The following is a 23,484-nucleotide window of genomic DNA, read 5'->3' as shown; positions in this document are numbered from 1 at the left end:
ATTATATAATGTTGTACAGTCATGTTTACCAAATTATATAAACCAACTAAGATTCCCTATTGTTTAGGGAAACAATACAATCAACATCCACACAAAAAATCACAAAAAATCACAATTTGAATCATGTTATTTCAAGTCAACTTGAAACGAGAAGATAGAAGATATTCGAATATGACTACAATCATATTCAACAATAGTCATATTCAAATATGACTATAGTCATATTCGAAAAAAAATACATAAATACGACTATAGTCATATTCGAATATGACTATAGTCATGTTGCTGCTACTGTACAGATCTGAAATTGTATTTTCAGATCTGGAGGAAAAAAAAGAGAGAGAGAGAGAGAGAGAGAAATCGAAAGTACATAAATAAAGGGCGAAAATTAACGAAAAAGATGGAGGGGGAGTAGGTTTCAATTCATCTAACTAAATACATAAATATGACTATAGTCGTATTCGAATATGACTATAGTCATGTTGTTGCTACTGTATAGATCTGAAATTGTATTTTCAGATCTAGAGGAAAAAAAAAACAGAGAGAAATCGAAAGTACATAAATAAAGGGAGAAAATTAACGAAAAAGATGGAGGGGGAGTACGCTTCAATTCATCTAACTAAATACATAAATATGACTATAGTCATGTTACTGCTACTGTACATATTTGAAACGGTATTTCCAGATCTGTAGGAAAAAACAAAAAAAAAATAGAGAGAGAGAGATAGAGAGAGAGAGAGGGAGAGAAAAATCGAAAAATACATAAATAAATGTAGAAAATTAACGAAAGAGAGGGAGGGAGAGTCGACGACAACGGTGATGGCGGTGGTGGTGAACGAAAGATAGAGTGAGAGAGGGAGGAACGGTGGTGGTAGTGGGCAGATCTCGAAAAAAAAAAAAAAAAAACTGAGAAATCGAGAAAGATAACGAAAGAGAGAGAAGGAGCCTTACGTGGAAACAAAGGAGGCGGCGGCGGCCCAAGCGACCACGATGGTCGTGAAATGTAAATCAATGTGTAGACGATGGTGGTGTAAAGAGAGAAATCGAGAGTGAACGACCACGGGATAAAGATATTATTTATGTGGAGACGAAGGAGGAAGCGGCGGCGTCGACGATGAGCGGCAGCGCCGACGATGAGCGGTGGTGGCGGCGGACGATGAGCGGCGGTGGCGGTGGACGATGAGCGGCGGTGGCAACGACGGTGAATGAAGCTTGAAATTTTAGGAGTATTTTGAGGTTTTAGGTGGAGATAGGGGTGCAAGTTGGAACGGATTTTCCAATTTCCGCCGGTTCCGATCCGAAAAGTTCCGATTTTGGAATAACTTTTTTCATTCCGACTTCCGAAAATCCGATTTCCGAAAATCCGATTTCCGAAATTTTCCGATTTTTTTGGATTGGAATTGAAATTATATAAAATAAATTTGGAATTTCCGATTTCCGATCCGATTTGATTCCGAAATTAATTCCGAAAAAATCCGATTTTTTTTTCGAAAAATACACCCATAAATAGTATATATTATATAATACTTATTTTCCGAAAAATACACCTATAAGTTTTGTTTTAGGATTTTGACATAACGAACTGTTGTTAGAAGTTTTATTGGATATTATGTTGTGTTCATTTTTATTTACTTTTTTGAACTGAAATTTAGTAGTTATTAGTTTTACTTTTATCGACGTTGATGCTCTTATTCTCGAAAAATTATGAACATTGTAGAAAATTTCGGCTAAGTTTTGAAATTTTAAAGTTGATGTGATTTCCGATTTTTTTCCGAAATTCCGAAATTTCCGGGCCTTTTGGAATTGGAATGAATTTTTAGATTCCGAAAATTTTGGAATTGGAATTGGAATTGATTTTGTACTTCCGAAACTTTTTGGAAATTTTCCGAAAAGGCTAATTCCGATCCGATCCATCCGACTTTTCACCCTTAGGTGGAGAGGTGGAGAAGAAGATGAAAGTGGTAGGTGAGCAAATAATTAGGGTTGTAGTAGTTGATGGTAGGTTTGTCTTCTCACACTAGTCTAGGGGGGTCTCACTAATTAAGAATGAAATTTGGGTGTAGGGAAAAGTCTTTCCAAGTCAATTGGGTTTAGTTCAAAATATTTTCCATTTGAGGGGTGTATTGCATATTCCCCTACAATAAAAGAGAAATAGTGTAACCAAAACAGTATGTGTGTGTGTGTGTGTTTATGTGTGTGCGCTCGTGTGGTAGAACTTCGACGATGACAATGGCGGAATGGCAGATTTGACAGAGTGCAGCGAGGTTGGACGAATCCAACGGAATGCAGTTAGTTAGACGGAATGAAGACGCAACTAAGGAACAAATGACTTTTAGCAAATTGAAAAAATCCTTCTATTCTAATCTGAAAAAAAAAACATATTAATGTTGAGAGAGTTATCCATACTTTCCCTTATAAATGACTTGAATTTAGTAAAAAATAAATAAACAATGTTGAGAGGTGTTTAGCAAATTATCCTATATATTAATGAAAGACAAAAGATCACTCACAAATAATTAATTAAATAATTTAATTTTCCAAGAAAAACTTGATCAATATAGAAATTCAAATTTCAATTTTCAATACACCACAATAGAAATTAATTCAGGAAATATATTATATATGTTTTCCGATCCATCTCCAAAAAAAGAAAAATATTAGAAAAAGTATGGCATTAATATTCGGAAAAATAATCAAGAACTGATAATAAAATAAATACAATTATTTATCACTTTTTTGCCCCGGACAATTAAAACTGCAACACAAACGTCGGACAAACGCCCACCATCATCAGGCACACACTGTTTTCTCAGCTAAAACGAGTCAACTCGGTAAACTCGACCCCCGCCCCCGCCCCTCTCTCTCTCTACAGGCTCAAAAATTTTCAATGTATATAATACCTATACGGAATGCATAAGTATATCGAATCATAAAAAACTTTTTCTTTTTTCGTTTTGTTTTCCGTTGAAGGTTGTCGAAGGAATACCAAGTTAGGGCTTTTGATAATCGGTCTCTCTAAATTTTGTATTTTTGTGCTTATGTTTTGACGATTCTTCATTTATTCCAGCTGCGAATTTAGATCGCAACGTTTAATTCACACATCTAGGGTTATAATTTTCAATTCAATCTGTTGTTATTGTCAATTTCGAACTGTATCTATCTATCATCTGAAAATCAAAGGTCCTGATTTCAGGTTTGGAGCTTTAATTTATTTGGCAATTTGGAAGGAAATCTTAGAGAGCTATGTATAACTTCATCAATTCCGTCTAGCAAGGATGCCAGGCATTCCTCTCGTGGCTCGTGAAACTGCGTGAGTCTCGATTTTACGGCCTATGCACATTATATACACTTTGTCGAGGTTATAAATGCGTTTATTCATTCTTCGGTTTCAATTGATCTTATTCACGATAATGGTTAGATATAATACAGTATAAGCGATTATGGAAATTATAGCATGCCCTACACCATTAGATTGAACTTAAAGGTTTGGTGTTTCCATTAGTCGCTTAGTCTAAAATGCAAATAATTCATGATGATTCGTGTTGATGCGTTTGTTAAAAAATACAAATTGGACATTATATTGGAGAATTAGGGATTGCGTGATTGCGGTACTGTTTAGTCAATTGCACAATATAATTTTGTCTTCGAACGTAGCAGTGCCACTATTGTTATTCATTGTGTCCATGCTCTATACGACAAATATAAGGCGCATGAGAATGTTAAGGAATATCGAATTCAAGACATGAAAATTTGAAATTTGGTATTTCGTTTTTCGTCTCGGTGTGTAATTTATCAAATGGCAGACAGAGTCGAGGTCGATACTCTTATGATTTTGGTATCTTAGGTTTCGAATAAGATGACTGCACCTGAAATGTGATTGTTAGAGATAAACTGAGATCATCATTGTGATTCTTGGAACAGGAATTGTGTTTGCAATTGCAGTTACCCTAGAGGTGCAGATCACATGTGTCGCCAAGATCCCCGTGCACATTTGTCTGCAGAAGAGCAGATTGCAGCTGAGGCGAGCCTTTCAATTTACTGCAAGCCAGTTGAATTGTACAATATTCTTCAGCGCCGTGCTGTCAGAAATGTGAATTCCTTCCCTTTTTCTATCTTTTCACCCTCCCTAACCATTCTTTGATATATTTATGTACTTGAGAGTTGAAAATTTTAATATATAGTCGAATCGTCCGATACTATTTCTGGAAAGGCCAAGTCAATTGTAATCTGGTTATCAACAATCTTGGGAACTGTATATTTCATTGCTTTCTTCATGATGAATTTTTTGTTCATTCTAACTAAAGGCAGGTTCTTTTGCAGCCATCGTTCCTTCAAAGATGTCTGCGATATAAAATACAAGCAAAACACAAAAAAAGGTACAATTCTTTGAGGTATCTTGGTCTTATTATTCAAACAAATTGCTGATCTGTCTGCAGCCTCTCAGATATTAGGAATTCTGATACCTTTTGAAGCAGTAAGCACTATTTTTTTTCTGTATGTAATCCCATAAAAAGCTGTCACCTTTTTCTTAAGATATTGTGGTTATTGGTTTTCTTTAGTTCTTATTTATCCATGTCTCTACCCAAACTTTTTTTTAAACTATTGATGCCTTTTATTTTTTAAGGATAACAAAATCATTCCTGGTTTTCTTTGGCTCCGATCTTATGATTTTCATCAATCTTTGGTCTTCTTTTTACTCAAATAGCATAATTTGATTTTCTAATGATCTGGTCGTAAATAGATATTATAGATAGAACAACCATTTTTTTTGTTCATAGCTCCCAGGGGCCTAAATCTATAGAATAAAGGAAGTTCATGCATCATAATGGATTAATTGTGATATGTTTGCTGGAAGCTGCAATCCAGCTTCCTTCGATTTACTTCCTTAATATTTTTCTCCTCTTACCCTCCCCCTTTGTTCGTGCTTGATATTTGGATTTGGGATGCATATTTCTCACTGATTTGACATGACTGATGCACTTTTCTGTGTTTTCTTATTCCCAGGATTCAAATGATAATCTCGCTACCGTCAATTGTAAATGATGAATCTAGAATTCAAAATCTATTTCCTTTGTGTATAATTTTAGCAAGACCAGTTTATAGTCCTGCGGTTGTAGAGGTAGTGTATGAGCTCGTTTCACTTCATTGGATATTTCACTGTTATCCTTTCATTTGTTCTTTTCCCTCTGATTCTATATCTTGATGCAGGATTCAGCAGTTTATAATTACAGTCGAGAATGTATATTGACTAAATGTACTGGAGATGATAGAATGAACCAAGATCAAGCGAATTTTATTCTCCCCGAGATCAACAAACTATCAGCAGAAGTCAAATCTGGTTCACTTTCTATTTTGTTTATCAGTTGTGGTAGGTTATCTCCGTTTCTACTTAGTTCCTGCACAAACGGGTACTTCTTTTGGCAAAAATTTTCATGCTTTCCACCATTTGCAGCTGAATTGTTTAAGGAGCATGTGGAAGGGTCATCATTCCCAGGTACGTGACCTTTCTTTGCAACTAAAATTTGCTGCTTAATGCTAAGAGAGGAATATGCATAATTCTATCTTAGAAACTGATATTTGGAGTTCCCTGCTTTACTGAGGTAAAGTTCAGTTGGCTACTCACTCTTCTGTAACATAGTTTCAATTTTAAGTAGGTGGGTGGTTTGGTGAGTGTGTAGTACAAATCTTTTGTTTCTAACAAACAAGAAGACAGAAATCACAATATTTTTGGAATTTGTGCTTGAAATATCGCTTAGTATGAGTAGCAATCTGTCAGTCAGGGATAGACAAAAAATAACAGTAAATAAGTGACCCATGGTACTTATTTTTATATATAGAAATATTTTCAATTTAATAGGGTTCTAGGCTCTGCCTTGCATATGCTTTCTTTTTTCCTCTGTTGCATTCGCTTCTTGTGAACATCTACAGCTTCTTGCTAATATAATTACTTTATTGTCATAGCTAATGCTGGAGGCCAATGCTTACTGGGTAAAATCCCAATGGAATTACTTCAATTATCTTGGGAGAAGTCGTTGACATTGAGTAGTGGGGGGAGAGCTGAGATGCTGTCGACTGTCGACTTGCATTCCTGCTTCATGAAGGTATTCAATCAAAATAATTTGTGAATACCATTGTTCAGCCATTGTTCAGTATGTTACTTCACATTCTAAACACGGACACTTCTTGTTCTGATGGAAGAATGAATCCTGAACATGTTGGACCTACTGTCTGTTGTTGAACATGTTTTTTATCCAGCTACTATTTCCCAAACTCACTTCCATATTTTTCAAGCACGATTTCCTCCTTAAAGTCCCAGGATCCTGTGACAAGACAAGGTAGCTTGTTGGTAGCACCTTGCTCCTATGACCTAGTTGGTCATGGGATCGAGTCATCCGGATTCCAGAGGGGAATTGAGGGACCAATAACTATCCTCATTCTAAGAGAGAATAATAAAAAAGAAACAGTCCAAGGATCCTGCTTAACCCTTAAAACAATATTTTACTCGTTTCATAAACTCTTCGTCCTTAACAACAGCGGGATCTCGCTGAGCCCCAAAGAAAAACTGTTCTCCTATCAATATTAAAAGTAAGCTAATATATAATCAGTTTATTTCTCCAGTCTGTCCCTCCGAAATGTTTCATATGTTGCCTTCTGATTCAGTTTGAGATTCTTTTTCAGACGTTGGAATCATCTTGTATTGCCTTCCCCCCCCCCCCCCCCCCCCCCTTTTTCTAAAATCAGTTCTCTTTTGCAGACGAGCTGTTTCGGAGAAGACAAATGTTTTTCGTTTCATAGCCCTCATGCAGGAGTTACGGTACACCCCATCCTTTTTGAGAAAAAAGAGATAAAAGAAAAGAAAAAAATCTAACTTCTATTTGATTCTTAGATAAGTTTTTTTCTTCAATTGAATTGCTTTTCTTCGTTGTTTATTTGCTATCTTCTTTGCCGAAGGCTATTTCTCAACAACTGCAAGTAAGCATTGTAGCCGAAGAAGCTGGGGCCAAGGAGAGGTCTCCTTATGATTTTTTCTCATACAACGACGTCCCTTCATCTACTTTACCTCAGATTATTAGGTGAACTCTCTCACAACCTCTCTCATGCATATTGATGTGCATGACATTCGTAAACTACATTCTCAGGCAAAAAAATATACTGATGGAGTTACCAATCTTAAGGATCAAAATATGTCAAAATCAGTCTTAGTCAAATCATTTGTAAGATGCTCATGGGGAATCCACTTCCTACGAGGATGCTTTATTGAAACACATGCTCAATGTTTTTAGTGTCTGCAATAACAAAAAGGGCTATTACACATTCTATTTTCTTTCCTTTTTTCATCTCTTTATTCTGACTAGAAGAATTAATCTTATTATGCCGTGAGTTCATATTTCTTAACTATCAACCTTTAGCTGAATGAGATTGTTTTATCTGTCCTAATTAAAATGCCGTAGCTTGAGTAAAACCGTGTTTGGTATAGTCCAATGAGATTATATTATCAAGTATGTGAAATTTGCTGCTTTAGGACTTATAATGGAGATTTAATATTTAGAAAGTAGGGACCATAACATTTGACTGATTGTAAAGATATATGGATTTTGTGTGTGGCAGGAGTAGAATTGTTCCTTGTCTTTTTCTATCTTTGTTTTCCCCATCCCTTTGGAAGGAATTACACCCTTCCGTACCTTTAATTCATTTGTTAAGAAATCGTGCACTTGCATAGCAGTTCAGGAGTTCACTGTTTTTCTTGGTTGGTGCTGTCTAGGTTGAGGACTGGGAATGTTGTTTTCAACTACAAATACTATAATAACAAGTTGCAGAGAACTGAAGGTAAGTTGGTTACCAATTTTGTGATAAATGATTTATGTCTGTGACTGGTAGCTTGTTCTTTCACCTTCAAATGTTGTTTGCATTTCTAATTGTATGCGACACAGTCGAGATTCGGAGTGGTTAGATGGAAGTTGAGGTCATAATATCTCAGTTGTCAATTATCAAAAGTTGTGTGCTGCAAGTATAGTTAGGTGCATGATATCTTGATTAGGGTGGGATCTTAAACAACTGAATGGAGCCATTACTTTCTTGATTTCTCTCTATAGTAGAACCTCTCTCGACGGAGGCATAAGAATGCCACAAATATAGAAATGTGTTATAAATGCTCATTCTTTTATGCTTTAAAGGTTCAACTGCCTAGAAAATTGTTGAAGGTAAAGGTTGACTACTCATTAATCCACGTTGTTCTAGGACTCCTTAGAATTTATTAACTACTCATTCTCGAATGTTTTGTGAAATATCTATGACTAATTACGACCATAGTCTAAGTTATGCGACTGTAAAATGTCCAGAAAGGTGCCAGAAAATTTGCAGTGAGTGAACAGTGCAAGTATATGTCTTGGTAGGTGGATGCACTGTGTCATGGGTCGTGATGGGACGTCTTAGTTCTTTTGCATCATTATAATCCTGTCATTATGATAGTTCATTCTTGTGATTGTTTTGGTTGATACTTGGTAGTCCATCAATTATACCAATTTCCTAGGTATTTCACTAGTTAAAGTTGACTTAACTTTGTCCCCACGTGTATCTTTTTCGTTTTTTGTTCAACTTTCTTATTCCAGTTTTTAGTCTTCGTGTGAGATAGCTTTTATCCTTACATCTTGCTGCAAAGTTTTATATGAAGCTTGACTTAACATCTCTATACACAGTGACGGAGGACTTTGCATGCCCTTTCTGTTTGGTCAAATGTGCAAGCTTTAAGGTATTGTCCAATTTAACATTCTTATATCCTGTTGCTAAAAATGTATGCTGACCATGCAATTTTTTTTTTTTAATTTATTATTGTTATTTGTTATTATTATTATTATTATTATTATTATTTGTCCTTTTAAATTTTTTTTTTTCAAACTCTAACAGGGTCTGAGATATCATTTGCCCTCCTCACACGACCTCTTCAACTTTGAATTTTGGGTTGGTAAACTTGATTGTTTAAAAAATCTAGTCTTTTGTGTTTGAGTAATTTTTCTTATTGCTCATGACACTGTCTAGGTAACAGAGGAATTTCAAGCTGTGAATGTATCTGTCAAGATGGATACATGGAGGTCTGAGGTCAGAATGCCTGTTTATTTTGCACATGTTCTGTTTCGATTGTTGTTTTTCCATGTTTAGGATATGTAATGGATGAAAATAAATTGGCTACTATATCTTAGTTTTTGAAAATAACTTTTAACTACGTTGATGAGAATCCGATGTTTCATTGATGAAAAGTGCAATGATTTCCAACTAAAGGCTACATTGTCTTGAGAAATTCACACGGAGATTTTTTTTAGTACAATAGGCGAAAAAAGTGATCTATTTAGACTGACAGCTTCGTGTACGAGAAGTAGATAGCAATGCTGTAAACATAGTTACGAGTGTAGTTACACAATGTTTCTTCATTGTGCTAGGGGACTGGATTGACCTTTCCAATATGATTTTGTGCAGATTGTTGCAGATGGTGTTGATCCTAAGCAGCAAACTTTTTTCCTTTGGTACGCCTTGGATATAGTAAATGTTTCGACAATTACTTGTTTGTGCTTTTTATGTTAAATGCATTGAAATCATCTGGGTGCAACGCAGTTCTAGGGGATCACGTCGCAGAAAACTTAGGAGCGTAGTTCAGAGTTCAAAGCATGTCCATCCCCTCGTCATGGACACGGAAATGCCGGGATCAATTGTTGAGCTTCGAGAAAAGACTGATGGTAATTTATACATATGATCTATTGATTATGACTACTATTTGCTAACAAGGTCTCTTTCCTGTGTATTAATTCATCTAGTGACAAATTGAACTTCAACATAGCATTGGGAACTTTCCTTGGAGTTCAGTCATAGATAAAGCTTGTCTTTTGCTTTGCTTTCAAACTGCTGTCTACCACTTACTGTTACTCCTGACTTCCTTAGTTGGGAATGCTACATCCCGATTTGCACACTTAGACCGTCTGTTCAGCTCTGTGAGCAACATCATTCATCAAAGAAAATGTCTGAAACCTAAAGTTACTATCACTATTTTCCGCGCTAAAAATCTATTAATTCATTAGGTTATATCTGTTAGACATTTGGGTTCCTTCTCTAGCCTGCAAGATGAAGTGAAAACTGGTGTACATGAGACAGTCAAGAGTTTACGACCTGCTTTTTTCTCAGTTGTAGTCAAACACCAATTACCCTAGAAAACATGAATACAACCTACAACCTATATATATATATATATATATATATATATATATATATATATATATATATATATATATATATATATATATATATATATATATATATATATGTGTGTGTGTGTGTGTGTGTGTGTGTGCGTGTGTGTGTACGTGTGTGTGTGTGTGTACGTGTGTGTGTGTGTGTGTGCGCATGTGTGCAGATGGATAGGCATGTATAGTTATATATAGATTTGAAGTATATCTGATTTTCCGTAGGTATAGGAGAGAGTGGGGAACGTGACGCCTCCAGTCCCAGGGTTTCGTCGGCCACAGCTCATTCATATGCAGCAGACCCAGAATGTATTCAGTCATTGCCTGGAAGCAACCTCACACCTCCAGCCTTACTACAGTTTGCAAAGACGAGGAAGTTATCGATAGAGCGTTCTGACCCTAGAAAGTAAGTTTCTGCTCAGTGTTTATTTACGTGAATTTGGAATCCTGTAAATTGGCTAATTTAATTGCAAGGTGATCATGATCTGCCGACTTTTTGAGAATTAGATGATATTCTTATTGTTGAGTGACATATATCGAAGATACTAGAGGTCGTAGTTAATTTTCTCTTATGTTTATCTGTTACCCAATTTGGATTTGAGTTTGAGCCAGCTCCAAAGAAATCATGTGTCAGTCGTTAAGCAAGGTAATGATCTAATGATTGTCACTAACTAATAATGAAATTTCCTTTTTTTTTTTCCTTTCAGTCGCGCCCTCTTGCAGAAGCGGCAGTTCTTTCACTCACATAGAGCTCAAGTGAGTATTTAACGATCATTTATTTTACTTATAGTAGGTAAACTGTTATGCATGACCAACGTGTTCGTACTTGTGCAGTTCAATTTGGTTTGTGACATTGATCTCTGTTAAATCGACTCTAATATAGTCTGGGTGACGAATAAGTGGTTGGGTTTTATTTATTTTAATTTATTTAATAATGTGGCCTTACAATACACGCACCCAAAGGGATTTGAATCTCCGACCTCTCACCAAACCCCATTGTGGAAGAGCTCCAATACCTCTTAGGCTAAGCCTTAGTGATCGAATAAGTGGTTGGGTTAGAAAAGAAAAAAGGTGTTGGTCTAAAAAACTTCCTTTGCTATTTATGTCCTAAAAATCATATCGGTTGGGTTGCCGAGTAACTTCCATGGTACTACACCTTTATTCAATAGTTAAACAATCACGATCCCCTATTTGCACTGACGCGAATGACGAAACGGCATATCACAAAAAATAGGTCACATGAACATTAAGAAGTTGAAGTGTCCGTGCAACAAAGACGACCCCTCGTTATGTAATCTTTCCCCTAAACCCTAATATCTCAATGCAGTCAAAAGCTTGTTATCCAACAGATAAAGGAGATAAAATATATTTTGGCATTTTAAAGTGTCCAATGTCTCTGATGCAAATTCACATTTTAAATTTATTTTTGATCCACATTGCGAATGGATGTTGTTGAAACGGCATATGCTTTAAAACTTCTATTCTCATTCTTGATGTATCATTATATTGTTATACCTGCCTTTTGCTGAGTTTTGACTGCACCATCTTTCGCTTTGTTGAACAAAATTTGTTGAACGCATGAGAAGTTATATGTTACGTTTAATTTCTTGCGTACGATTTGACATAACGATATGATATCTAAAATGTAAATATTTTGTAATCAATACAGCCCATGGCCATGGAGCAAGTCCTTTCAGACCGTGACAGTGAGGATGAAGTCGATGATGACGTTGCAGATCTTGAAGATCGAAGGGTGCGCCTGTCTCTTCTTTTAATGCTATTATTGCTTTCAATTTCTTGCTTATCTCTACGATGTGCATATGACCTGCTTCTACTTGTTTATTTGCTTTCATTCGAGGGTTTTGTTATATTATGTGGAATAGGCAATACTGAAAGATTGCATATTTATGTTTAAGAAGCAAAAGCGACTCAACTTGTTGCTTACTGAGATTGCATATTTTTTCAATTTACTATCTGGACTTACTGAGATGCTAACATATAGTTTTTTTCAACCTAAAAACGTTTTCATAGTTGAGTATATATGCTTACCTAAAAAATATGGCAAGCGATATTTCGTCGTGTTGCATTTGCCAATAATGTATTGAACTGATGTTGAGCAGATGCTTGATGACTTTGTGGATGTCACGAAAGACGAGAAGCAGTTGATGCATCTCTGGAATTCTTTTGTTCGTAAACAAAGGTCAGCAAAATTTTGGGTTTTTTTCATCTATTTCGAATTTTATGCTAATATTTCTCGATGATCTTCTCGCGAGGTTTGTCAGATACTGACACATGTTTGGCTCTAGAAACACATTAATCAAGTGATGAGTGAACTCTTCCGAGTTTTTATTTTTCGTTTGTATATTTATTATTATTTTCGTTAAGGTGTTATTTTTGTAATTATTGCAGGGTACTAGCAGATGGGCATATTCCTTGGGCTTGTGAGGCTTTCTCGAACTTGCACGGACATGATCTTATTCGAACACCAGCATTACTTTGGTAAGCGCACACCAAATCTTTACTATATTATTACAAATTCTCTATCAAATTGGTTTGGTTTCCTTTTATCGTGCACTAAGGTTTCGTTTTTGATTGTATATTAATTATGACGTTATTGTTAGGTGTTGGAGATTATTGATGATTAAACTCTGGAATCACGGCCTTCTTGATGCTCGCACCATGAACAATTGTAATATAATTCTCGAGCAATTCCAAAACCAAGACGCGGATCCATGAAAACGACGTGGCGATTGTGGACCTTTGGTGTTTTATATTTAGGCTTGAGAAGTCATGCAAATTCTTAAATTAACTGTTTATTTTATCTTTATATCCTTTTATTAATTTATGTAATTTTACTTTGTTATTGGATAGTGCTTTCGAACATGTAAAAATGGTTGATTATAATAGGTATTGAAATTCAAACACTGTAGTTTGGGTACACTTCAAAACTTAATTTTTGGAATTTATTCATAAAATGAAAACAAAAATAATTAAATATTTGCACATGTTGATTAAGATAACATAAAACAAAACATTTAATATCCAAAATATTGTTATTTTTCAATTATATTACAAATACCAATAATGTACCACTTTCAAAGTTGGAATATTCCTGTCAAATCAAAATTTAGGGTAAATTCAACTTTTCCCCTTTTAACTTTGACTCGATATTATTTTACACCCTTCTACTCTCGATTGCATCGATTTGTAGTTATCAGATCTTTAACCTCAACACTGTTTAATCAAAGTCTGAAAATTATAAAAAAGCCACCCCTCCCAATTTAAATAATTATTAAAAAAATTAAAAATAAATAAAAAATAAATTGCGGTAGCCATCGTGGACCATGATTTCTCGTTGTCTTGAGTTGTTTATTAATTTTTTTTTTCGGTTTTTTTTTTTTTTTTTTTTTGAAACTGCGAAGGGTGAACGTTTTGTAATTTTAGAGCTTAGACTAAACGGTGTTAAGATCAAATATCTGACAACTAACAGCGAGGGCCACATTGAGACAATTTTTCAAGTGCAGACTACAGGGGGCAAATCGATGCAATCGAGGGTAGAAGGGAGTAAAGTGATACCGTACCAAAGTACTAGGGAGAAAGTGAAATTTACCATAAATTTTATATTCGTTAACTTTGTTTCTGAAATTCTTATTTTTTTAAATGATTATATATGCTCAAAAAACATGATAAAGAGATGGTTTTTGAATGGACGAGAGGCGGTCACTTGCAATGTCGTCAGAACCGGATTGGATATGAACACGGACGATCATGTCATGGTTTTACAGAATCGAACTGGTTCGACCGAGTTTTTTATTTTTTTTAATATATTATTTTATTAATTTTAATGTTTTAAAAATACTATTTTCTCTATACTTTTAATCTCTCACTTATCATTTTCAATTTTTTCTATCTCATCCCACTTGTTACTGTATTTCTTTGGCTTATACTTTATATTTTCTCATTCTTTATTCTTCGGCAATCGACCACCTCTATTCAATCACCCATGACCATATACGACAACCACTCATGACTAGATTCGGTCACCCACTACTATCTTCGTGAAATTGGCTCTAATCTAACCACAAATAACCAACTAAGTGGTGGTTGAGACATTTTGGCCGAAAACCGGATTTCTTGGCTGACTCGACGGTTCGCAGATTTTATCCGATCGAACCTGATTTTGGTCATTTGACCCCGATTTTAGAGGTCAGACCGGATCGCTTCAGCTTCGGGTCACGGTCGAATCGGTCCGACCGGCTGGTTCGGTTCGGTTCGGTTCGGTTCTAACAACACTGGTCACATAAATAATAGCTTCAGGTTATATTATTTTGCTAATCATTTGTAATGAAAAAAAATATCTCACTAAATCTCTTTTTGGCTTATGGTAACAAGTGTTTATAGGGGTGGAAATCGCACTAGAATTTTCGACAATTTCGATCCAAAAACATCCAAATTTGGAACCGTATGGAGCCGTATTTTTCGCTCCGATTTTCGAAGTTTCGATTCCCGATTGTTTCAAACTTATTTGGAATAACCGGAATTGTATATAGAATCACCGGAAATCCAATTTCCGAATGTTTTGGTTGTTTTCCGAAATATACAATATAACTTTATGATATATTTTGTAATTACATAGAATAACTTATGTTTTTTTTTTCTTTTTTGTTTTTAGAAATAACATCAACCCCCTATGAGTTAGGTCTAATTATACTACAACCCCCTCACATTTAAGAAAAACTAGTAGTTTGATGCATGGTATTGGAATAAAATTAATGCAAAATAAAATAAAATTAAAATCATATATTAAGGTTTCAAAATTAGAATATTTTAAATGTAAATCACATTGAAAGTAAAACATGCAATATCTTTTAAAATGGGAGGGAAAAGGTGTCCTAGCTTTCCTCTAAGTCTCAGCAATATAATTATAATCTGAAAATTTGAAGTAAGAAAGGATACGAAGAGATAGCGTTGTCAAACAATATGAAAAAAAATAGGAAAAAGAGAATCGAAAATTAAATTAATTAGACAGGCACAAAAATTCGAAAATTGAACTAAAAATTTAAAATAATTAATATAAGATACATATAATTTAAAAATAAAAAATATACAAGAGAAAGTTGTGGAGGGGGAATTGAATCCTGCATGTTTACCCTATAAATTCTAAATTGTATAAGTTTTAAAATGGGCTAAATACATCTTACACCCATGAAATATAAGTATATAACGTATGTAACTTACCCCCTTAAAATATCATTGGTAATACTTACCCTTCAATATCAAATATTTTATATTTTAATTTTTTTACATAATAAACATAACAATCTAATAATTATTGGATCATAAAAATTGAAAAGCAACTAAAATTAAATTATTGGAAAAAAATAAAAGAAAAAGGATATAGTAATAATGAGTGAAAATATATTTTAAGAAATTAATGAAATAAAATAAATTTAAATACTTAATATTACTATTATTTATGTATTGATTTAAAAAAAAAAAATCGATATGAATATATTCGATTAATTGGTTCAATAACAATTAGATGTTATTTATTAAATACGCACCCAACACTACAAGATAATATTTTAAAATTTTAATATTGCATTTTCAAAAGATATTTTTAGTTGCATAGTTTAATTATTCTTTTAGTTATTATTTTAAATAAAAAAGAAAATTTAAGGTATTAGAATTTAAAATACAAATTAAATTGAGCTTAAGAGGAATAAGTGTTACAAATAATACTCTATAAGTGTTACAGATGATATACATTAGAGGTGTAAACTGTATTTAAACCTTTTAAAATTAGAGTGGAATAATAAATTAGGCAAGAATCCCACCCTATATATTAAGCATAGATCCACCCAACCTATGGTAAGCATACATAAATAGATACTACGTATAGCATCGAATTTTTCTTATTTTTGTGTGTCAACTTTAGATATTATCGAGATGGAATATTACAAACTAAGAATAACAAATATCTTGACTATATGTGTTAATTTATGTGGCACGAAAACTATAACTTGTTAATGTACCTGTACTGCGGACACGTTTTAATTCCGACACTCGATGACACTTGATAGACACCTTATGAGATATTTTACAAATTTTGAAAAGTTCAAAACATGTTAGAATAACAAATTCTTCCAAATATTTTTATTGCTTTCCAAATTATTTACATGATAATGATCAAATGCAAATTAATAGTTGATAATAATATTTATTTTGAAAATATATGTACCGAATATAAAAAAAAAATTATATATATATATATTAGAAGTCTTTTTTTTAGCAAATTTAATAAAATGATTTATATATATTGAATCATTTAAAATGATTTTACCAAATTAAACAATCCAAATCTTGAAAAAACTAGTATAAATACAACATAATAAACTCTATATCATATATGTATGTACCTTCCCACTATATTTCACCATATATCAAACAATGCAATCTTCCTCAACCTCCAAAGATGACGAGGAGAATGCGCTTTTAAACTCACTACCAAAAGCGCGTTTCTGGAACATAGTTGAATTGCGTCAGTGGGAGGGCTACTGGTTCGAGCCCGGCCTATTGAAATCCGCCATAACCTTCAGATCAAGCTTCCATGCCCGAAACGACGACGTTCTGCTTGCGTCACCCATCAAAACCGGCACCACGTGGCTCAAATCTCTTTCTCTCTGCATCATGACCCGAAACCTCCAAACCCTAGACGAAGACGAAGAAGACGACATCCTAACCAAAGGGAGCCCCCATTTCCACGTACCCACCGTGGAAATCTCGGTTTACTCAACCGAGGAGGCTGCGCCGCCGCGGGCCGCCATCTATGAGGCGGCGGCGTCCGCCGCCGCCCCACGCCTCCTCCACACCCACCTGCCGTACGCAGTCCTCCCGGACTCCGTCAAGGAATCGGAGGGCTGCAAAATCGTGTACATCGCCCGAAACCCAAAGGACACGCTGATCTCGATGTGGCACTTCTTAAACTCGCAGTTCGAGACGCTGACCGACGGCGGCGGCGGCGGCCCGTTTCCGTTGGAGGATGCCGTGGACTGCTTCTGCTCGGGCGTCCACATCTACGGCTCGTTCTTCGACCACGTGGCGGAGTACTGGGCCGAGAGCATGAAAAGGCCCGAGAAAATACTGTTTGTGAAGTACGAGGATCTGAAGTTTGAGCCGAAGAGATATGTTTCGGAGATCGCGGAGTTCTTGGGGAGGCCGTTCGGAGAAGAGGACGAAGTTGGAGTCAACGAGGTTTTGAGGAGGTGCAGTTTGGAGAGGCTAAAGAATTTGGAGGTGAACAAGACTGGTTCGGTTGTTTTCCCTTGTCCTAATAGTTCTTATTTTCGAAAAGGTGAAGTTGGTGATTCGAAGAACTATTTGACGGCCGAGATGGAACGAAGAATCGACGAAACTAGCCGCCTCAAGCTCGAGCCTTTCGGCCTCTTTCTTTAGCTAATTCGTTGCTATTACAGGGTGGACTTAAATTTATGGGTTCGATGAAAAAATAATTATGACACTTTTTGCATTAATTTGAGTTTTTGGTGTGCTAAATAATAAAATTTGGGTGGACTGTACTGTACAATGTCCAAAAAAAAAAAAACAAAATAAGACTTTCTTTTTGAAAAAAGTTAGAAAATAGGAAATTAAAAGAAATTGTTTTAGGACATTTGTAGCATTAATTTATAATTTGATTGGCTAAATAATAAGAATTGGGTTGGCGGAATAAATATATAGCTAGGTATAAATTTGTGGTATTTTGTAAAGTGTAGTGGGGGTCCGGGGGAGTTGGGTATTTATTGTTTTGTTGCAGAACGTAACATGCATGCATGTGGTTAAATTAAAGGACAATCCGTACGTTACAGTGGGTAAGGATAGAAATGCATGTTTCTTACATATTATTGGATCAACAAAATAATTTATTAAAAGAACCACAAATTATGCCATTCAACGTATACTAAACATATATAGAAATTAAAAAGTTGAGAATTAAGTCAACAATTTATATATGGAGTCAGAAAGAAAAATTCGATGTTATACCTGGTTATTTATATACCGGGTCGATTTGAATTATGGATTTACAAATAATGATATATACATTTATGTATGTGTTCTTAATGGACAGTTATTTAATTAAATCAAAGAATTCAAATCCACCAATAACCAGGTGTATCGTCTCACTTATCGAAGCGAAGAATAATGCATGTTTGACCATAGCTAGCATAACTGTTCATGCACAAACTGACTCAACATAAAATACTATTTTTATTTATTTTTATTTGGATAATTAAAATATATACCATACTATTAATTTCCACAATGAGCGACGGTTGACTTTTAATTCAGGGTTTCATTACAATAATAATGTGAAGGCATGTTAACACATAGTACATATCCCATATTCATAATGGAGACTATAAAATACCTCATTGATTCCCAAAGTCTCGATCTCAAATATTTATTCTCAATAATATCTCTCTAATTGTACATCTTGCACCATGCCAGATTTATCTTCTTCCCAAATCACAAAACCCCTCAATAATATTGTGGAGAAGTCGCTATTAATAAACGAGCTACCAAGATCGCGTTTTTGGGAAACCATGGACATCTGCCAATGGGAAGGCTTCTGGTTCGAGCCGAGCCTCGTAGGTCCCGCCATGACCTTCCGGTCAACCTTCCACGCCCGAGACGACGACGTTCTCCTTGCATCCACCATGAAAACGGGGACCACTTGGCTCAAATCCCTCTCCCTCTCCATCATCACCCAAAATCGCAACCGCCGCCAAACCACCACAACCTCCGACATTTTAACCTCGGAGAACCCACATTACCTCGTACCCACAATCGAAAGCACCATGTATTCAACCAAGCCCCTCCAATTCGACCCCTACGATTCATCGGATCCACGCCTCCTCCACACCCACCTCCCGTACTCCGTCCTCCCCGACTCCGTCAAGAACGGGCCGTGCAAGATCGTGTACATCGCCCGTAACCCTAAGGACACCGTAATCTCGATGTGGCATTTTTTTAACTCCATCTTACAACAAGAGGAAGATCCGTTTCCAATGGAGAAAGCGGTCGACTGCTTCTGCTCGGGGGTCCATCAATACGGTTCGTTCTTCGACCATGTGAGGGAGTACTGGGTCGAGAGCAAGAAAAGGCCCGATAAGATACTATTTGTGAAGTACGAGGAATTGAAGACCGAGCCGAAGAGTCATGTTTCGAAGATTGCCGAGTTCTTGGGGAGGCCGTTTGGAGACGGTGATGAAGGAGCATTAGTTGAGGAGGTTTTGAGTAGGTGTTGTTTGGAGAGACTGAAGAATTTGGAGGTAAACAAGAATGGTTCCGTTTTGCTTAATGTGCCGAATAGTTCGTTTTTTAGGAAGGGCGAGGTCGGTGGTTGGAAAAACTATTTGACGGCTGAGATGGAAGAGATGATCGACCAAACAAGCCGTATCAAGCTTGAGCCCTTTGGCCTCTTTCTTTAGTTTTTGTGTGTGTGTGTGTGTTTCTCATGCATGCTTTTAATTAATAGGTGTTTTTTACTTGATTCAACTGCATTAAATGTAAGTAGTTTGAAATATACGATCACCAGTTTGAAATTAATTAACAGCATTCGAGGTTACATTACGATCCATGATTGACTTTGAGAAGTCTAAATATACGAATATACGGAATGTTAGATGCTATACTTGGTTATTTACATCTGAGTGGATTTAAACTGTAGATTTGATTAAATAACTACCCACTAAGCACATATACACATAATGTATGTAATTATGTGTAGATCTATGGTTCAAATCCTCCTAATGTAAATGAACCAAGTGTAGCTTCTAATTAATTTTCCATATACATACTCTATATAGAATTAAAGATACCACGATCTATGAAAATCATTTTTAAGTTATTAATTAGGAGACGTTGACTATTCATTTGTGCTCAACATGCATGCAAATCCATATATATTTTTTTTACTTATTTCGCGGCCCGATTTATGTTAAGAATATTTTTCGTATCCGTCATTGTGCTATGTTATTGAGATGATACATTGGGTCATATATATCGAGTAATTTTTAAACTTTTGCTCGTTAATGTAACTAAGCTCTGTAAATTAGTTTTCTAAGTTGAATGTATAATTTGTGTATGTGTTGTGGATGCATTTATTTTTGTTTTAGTTTTTTCGTCAACTTATTTTAACTTGTTGCTTATTAATATAATTACTCTATTGTTTATTAATATAACTAAATTGTGCAAATTACCGCGTCGATGTTACTGTTAGTTTTTCTAATTAAGTAATTCCGTTAGAGAGACTTCAGGCCTAACGTCAGATCCAGAGCGAGAAAGCGCACAAAAACTTTTAGCAAAAATGCAATATCCGCATGTTCTTATAGCAATGGGGAATATATTTCTTGACGATACATTTTGATGATAAAGAAAGGAAAAAAAAAAGCTTTAGCGCTGATCACGCCTCTTAACCTCAGTATTCTTGCTGCAGAACTGTTGTATGGTTTTTTTTTTTTTTTTTTTTGTCTTGTTTGGTTCTATCTTTTGCCTATTTATGGTATTGGAGCAATTAATATTTGTATTACATTTTCTTTGTCATTTAACTCTTTCATATTAATATCTTATGCCTATCCTTGTACAGTAGTAAATTGTCTAAGGGGTGTATGGGGAAAAGCTATATTACTCTCTCTCATCTCTCCTCTCTCTTCTTCAATGGTTCTTACAGCGTGCAACCATCTAACTCTTATTTTGTGCTCACTGAAACCCACTTCAATCTAAGGAATTTTTTTTCTTCTTTCAATTCAGTTTAATTTTCATTCATCTTCCGTTGCATAATCTGAAGCCAATAATTCTGACTCTCTCTCTGGATTGTTTTTTAGGCTATTTTTTCATAATGGCTTTCAGTTCAAGACGAAGTTAAAACTTGAGGCATACGAGAGCTAGGGCTGACCGCCTTCCAAAATCCTTTGAAAGGAAGGTTTACGTGAAGCCTGAGATACCGATTGTAGATCAGATGTTTGTATGTTATCCCCAATCTCTTCTCACACCCGTAATCTCTCTACATTTAAATATTAAAATAAAAAAAAGCTTTAGCCCTGATCACGACTCTTAACCTCTGTTTTCTTGCTGCTAGCTGCAGTACTTTTTTTTGGTCTTGATTGGTTCTATTTTTTGCCTATTTATGGTATTGGAGCAATTAATATTTGTACTACATCTTCTTTGCCATTTAACTCTTTGTACTAATACCTTATGCCTATCCTTGTACTGTAAATAGTGTATAGCTGTCTCACTCTTATTCTTTGTACTCACTGAAATCCACTTCAATCGAAGGTATTTTTTTTTTTCTTCTTTCAGTTCAGTTTAATCTTCATTCATCTTCCGTTTTTTAATCTGTAGCCAATGATTTTGACTCTCCCTGGATTGTTTTTTAGGCTATTTTTCGTAATGGCTTCTAATTCTAGACGAAGTTACAACTTTAGGCATACGAGGGCTAGGGTTGACCTCCTTCCAAATCCTTTGAATTTGATCTAAGGACGTTTGACGTGGTGCCTGAGATACCGGTTGTAGATCAGCTGTTTGAAGGTAATTCCTAATCTCTTCTCACACCCGTAGTCTCTCTACATTTAAATATTAAATAAAAACCTCTAAAATTTTCGGCTTCAAATAATATAAAATCATAGATGAAATCTTGAATCTTATTACTTTTCATATTAAAACTAAAATAATTGAATATTGAATTTGAAGATAAAAAATTAAAGTTTGCGTCTCGGCGCAAGTATAAATAGATTGTCCTTGAAATGAGAGGAAAGTTTGCATGATTTAGACATGTTATCATTGAGTGAAGGCTAGAAAATTTGTTTTAACTTTGATTTAATTTTTTTTCCTTGATCTTAGAATGCCTTTATGATCTTTACATGATTTCAAATATTAGATATATCTTACACAAATAATTACTCCAATTACAAATCACTAAACCGCTCAATAATATTGTGGAGAAGTCGCAATTAATAAACGAGCCATCAAGAGCGCGTTTTGTAGAGCCTTCCAACTAATCTCCCCTTCATTTTAGTGAAACGCTTTTTGGGGTCTGAAAATTGCTATTTGCAACTCATACCCCAAAAAGTTTTCTCCCTCTAAAAAAAAAATAAAAAAAAAAAAAAAATCAAAAAATTCGTATTGAAGCCAAATCAAGCCAAATTCATCGAAATTTTGAGGTATTTTCAACTCCTAAACGTTTTAATTGCATTGGGTAGGAAATTTCGGTTGTAATTGCATGTTAAACAACCCTAAAAACGAATTATAGGGTTGTTTTTGGTCAAAACTGCGCTCGGTTAACGCCCAAACCGGGCGTTCACCGGCATTTTTCATGTCGGGTTTGGGCGTGCAAAATGCTGGTGAACGCCCGATCTGGGCGTTCAGCAGTGTTGTTGTTGTTTTTTTTTTTTTTTTTTTTAATTTAAATTTTACTTATTTAAATATCTCTTATATTTGTAGGATGTCTAATTGGATTAAAAAATTGAAGATGGAAAAGGGAAGGGGCCTATGATTCATTCCAGACATAATCGAAAGGTTACTAGTTCTACACGGCGTGGCGAACGGACGATGGTTTTTATACAACCACGAGCACTTGTTGATGTTGGATTGTTGGTTTTCTTTTTTATTCTGTTTTCTTGATTCATGATTGTTGGTCTTTTTTTTTATTTGGATTTGTCAATCCAATAAAAATACTAAGTTCGACATAATAAAATATTAAGTTCGACATAATAAAGTACTAAGTTGGACATAATAAAATATTAAGTTTGACATACGAAAGTACTAAATTTGACATAATAAAATACTATATACATTAAATCCGATAAACTAAACTAAATCAAACACTATTTAGAATATCTCACGCTTGACGTCTACCTCGCATTGTGTTGGTTTCCCTGAAAAAAACGTAAAATAATTAATAAAAAAATAAAAAGCAAAAAAAAAACAGGGGAGGGGGGGCGGACGCCCAAGCCGGGCACCAGTAGCTGTTTTGCCACCTGATTTGGGCGTGGATTGATGGTTTACACGCCCAACTTGGGCGTATAAAACAACTTCGGGCGCCCGGGTTGGGCTTTTGCCCTTTCTGTCTAGATTTTTCGAACAAAATGATGAAATTTTTTACCTCGTTACGATGTGTATCCCGGACTTCATCCAATGAGCTCTTGCTATAAATATCTAGCTAGTGACATATATATATAATATGTATATTAGTCTCTAC

At 35.2% G+C, this 23,484-nt stretch overlaps 3 protein-coding genes and 1 long non-coding RNA gene across 8 annotated transcripts; all 4 read left to right on the top strand.

Moving 5' to 3' along the window:
• The first annotated feature begins 2,584 nt into the window (after window positions 1–2,584).
• EMF2 (VEFS-Box of polycomb protein) lies at window positions 2,585–13,154 on the top strand. 4 transcript variants are annotated; one of them, XM_012984505.2, is made up of 22 exons: window positions 2,585–2,831; window positions 3,194–3,310; window positions 3,922–4,090; window positions 4,321–4,376; window positions 5,005–5,119; window positions 5,209–5,368; window positions 5,453–5,494; window positions 5,962–6,101; window positions 6,755–6,814; window positions 6,952–7,073; window positions 7,763–7,827; window positions 8,697–8,749; window positions 8,905–8,958; window positions 9,037–9,096; window positions 9,472–9,518; window positions 9,607–9,728; window positions 10,455–10,635; window positions 10,937–10,985; window positions 11,899–11,982; window positions 12,350–12,429; window positions 12,639–12,728; window positions 12,851–13,154. In XM_012984505.2, the coding sequence occupies exons 2-22, from the start codon at window positions 3,276–3,278 to the stop codon at window positions 12,963–12,965; spliced, it is 1,899 nt and encodes a 632-aa protein (XP_012839959.2). In that variant the 5' UTR covers window positions 2,585–2,831; window positions 3,194–3,275; the 3' UTR covers window positions 12,966–13,154. The 4 variants fall into 4 exon arrangements, 3 of the variants coding, with proteins under 3 accessions (XP_012839959.2, XP_088675864.1, XP_088675866.1); XR_016031777.1 differs by having other exon boundaries at window positions 2,692–2,831; window positions 11,899–12,128; window positions 12,179–12,429; XM_088819738.1 differs by having other exon boundaries at window positions 2,749–2,989.
• A 3,363-nt stretch (window positions 13,155–16,517) lies between these two features.
• On the top strand, window positions 16,518–19,779 carry LOC105960322 (cytosolic sulfotransferase 5). The gene has a single exon (XM_012984487.2). The coding sequence runs from the start codon at window positions 16,680–16,682 to the stop codon at window positions 17,682–17,684; it is 1,005 nt and encodes a 334-aa protein (XP_012839941.2). The 5' UTR covers window positions 16,518–16,679; the 3' UTR covers window positions 17,685–19,779.
• Window positions 18,728–19,839, top strand: LOC105960321 (cytosolic sulfotransferase 13). Its single transcript, XM_012984486.2, has one exon. The coding sequence runs from the start codon at window positions 18,728–18,730 to the stop codon at window positions 19,715–19,717; it is 990 nt and encodes a 329-aa protein (XP_012839940.2). The 3' UTR covers window positions 19,718–19,839.
• Window positions 19,840–20,861: 1,022 nt separating this feature from the next.
• LOC148770001 (uncharacterized) lies at window positions 20,862–22,980 on the top strand. 2 transcript variants are annotated; one of them, XR_016031531.1, is made up of 3 exons: window positions 20,869–21,563; window positions 21,665–21,815; window positions 22,728–22,980. It is a non-coding gene; the product is annotated as an uncharacterized LOC148770001 (long non-coding RNA). The 2 variants fall into 2 exon arrangements; XR_016031530.1 differs by having other exon boundaries at window positions 20,862–21,815.
• The last annotated feature ends 504 nt before the right edge of the window (window positions 22,981–23,484 follow it).

Source organism: Erythranthe guttata, chromosome 6, assembly GCF_056151865.1.
Source record: "Erythranthe guttata isolate IM_541 chromosome 6, IM_541, whole genome shotgun sequence".
Lineage (NCBI taxonomy): Eukaryota > Viridiplantae > Streptophyta > Magnoliopsida > Lamiales > Phrymaceae > Erythranthe > Erythranthe guttata.
Note: the sequence above shows the minus strand (reverse complement) of the source record. Positions and strands in the feature narration are given on the sequence as shown.

Excerpts from the sequence above, each read along its gene's own strand:
- EMF2 (XM_012984505.2), top strand. The coding sequence starts at position 3,276 with ATGCCAGGCATTCCTCTCGTGGCTCGTGAAACTGC. Across the intron at positions 5,495-5,961 it reads GGAAGGGTCATCATTCCCAG|CTAATGCTGGAGGCCAATGC; the intron begins GTACGTGACCTT and ends TTATTGTCATAG. Across the intron at positions 6,815-6,951 it reads GCCCTCATGCAGGAGTTACG|GCTATTTCTCAACAACTGCA; the intron begins GTACACCCCATC and ends TCTTTGCCGAAG.
- LOC105960322 (XM_012984487.2), top strand. The coding sequence starts at position 16,680 with ATGCAATCTTCCTCAACCTCCAAAGATGACGAGGAGAATGCGCTTTTA.
- LOC105960321 (XM_012984486.2), top strand. The coding sequence starts at position 18,728 with ATGCCAGATTTATCTTCTTCCCAAATCACAAAACCCCTCAATAATATT.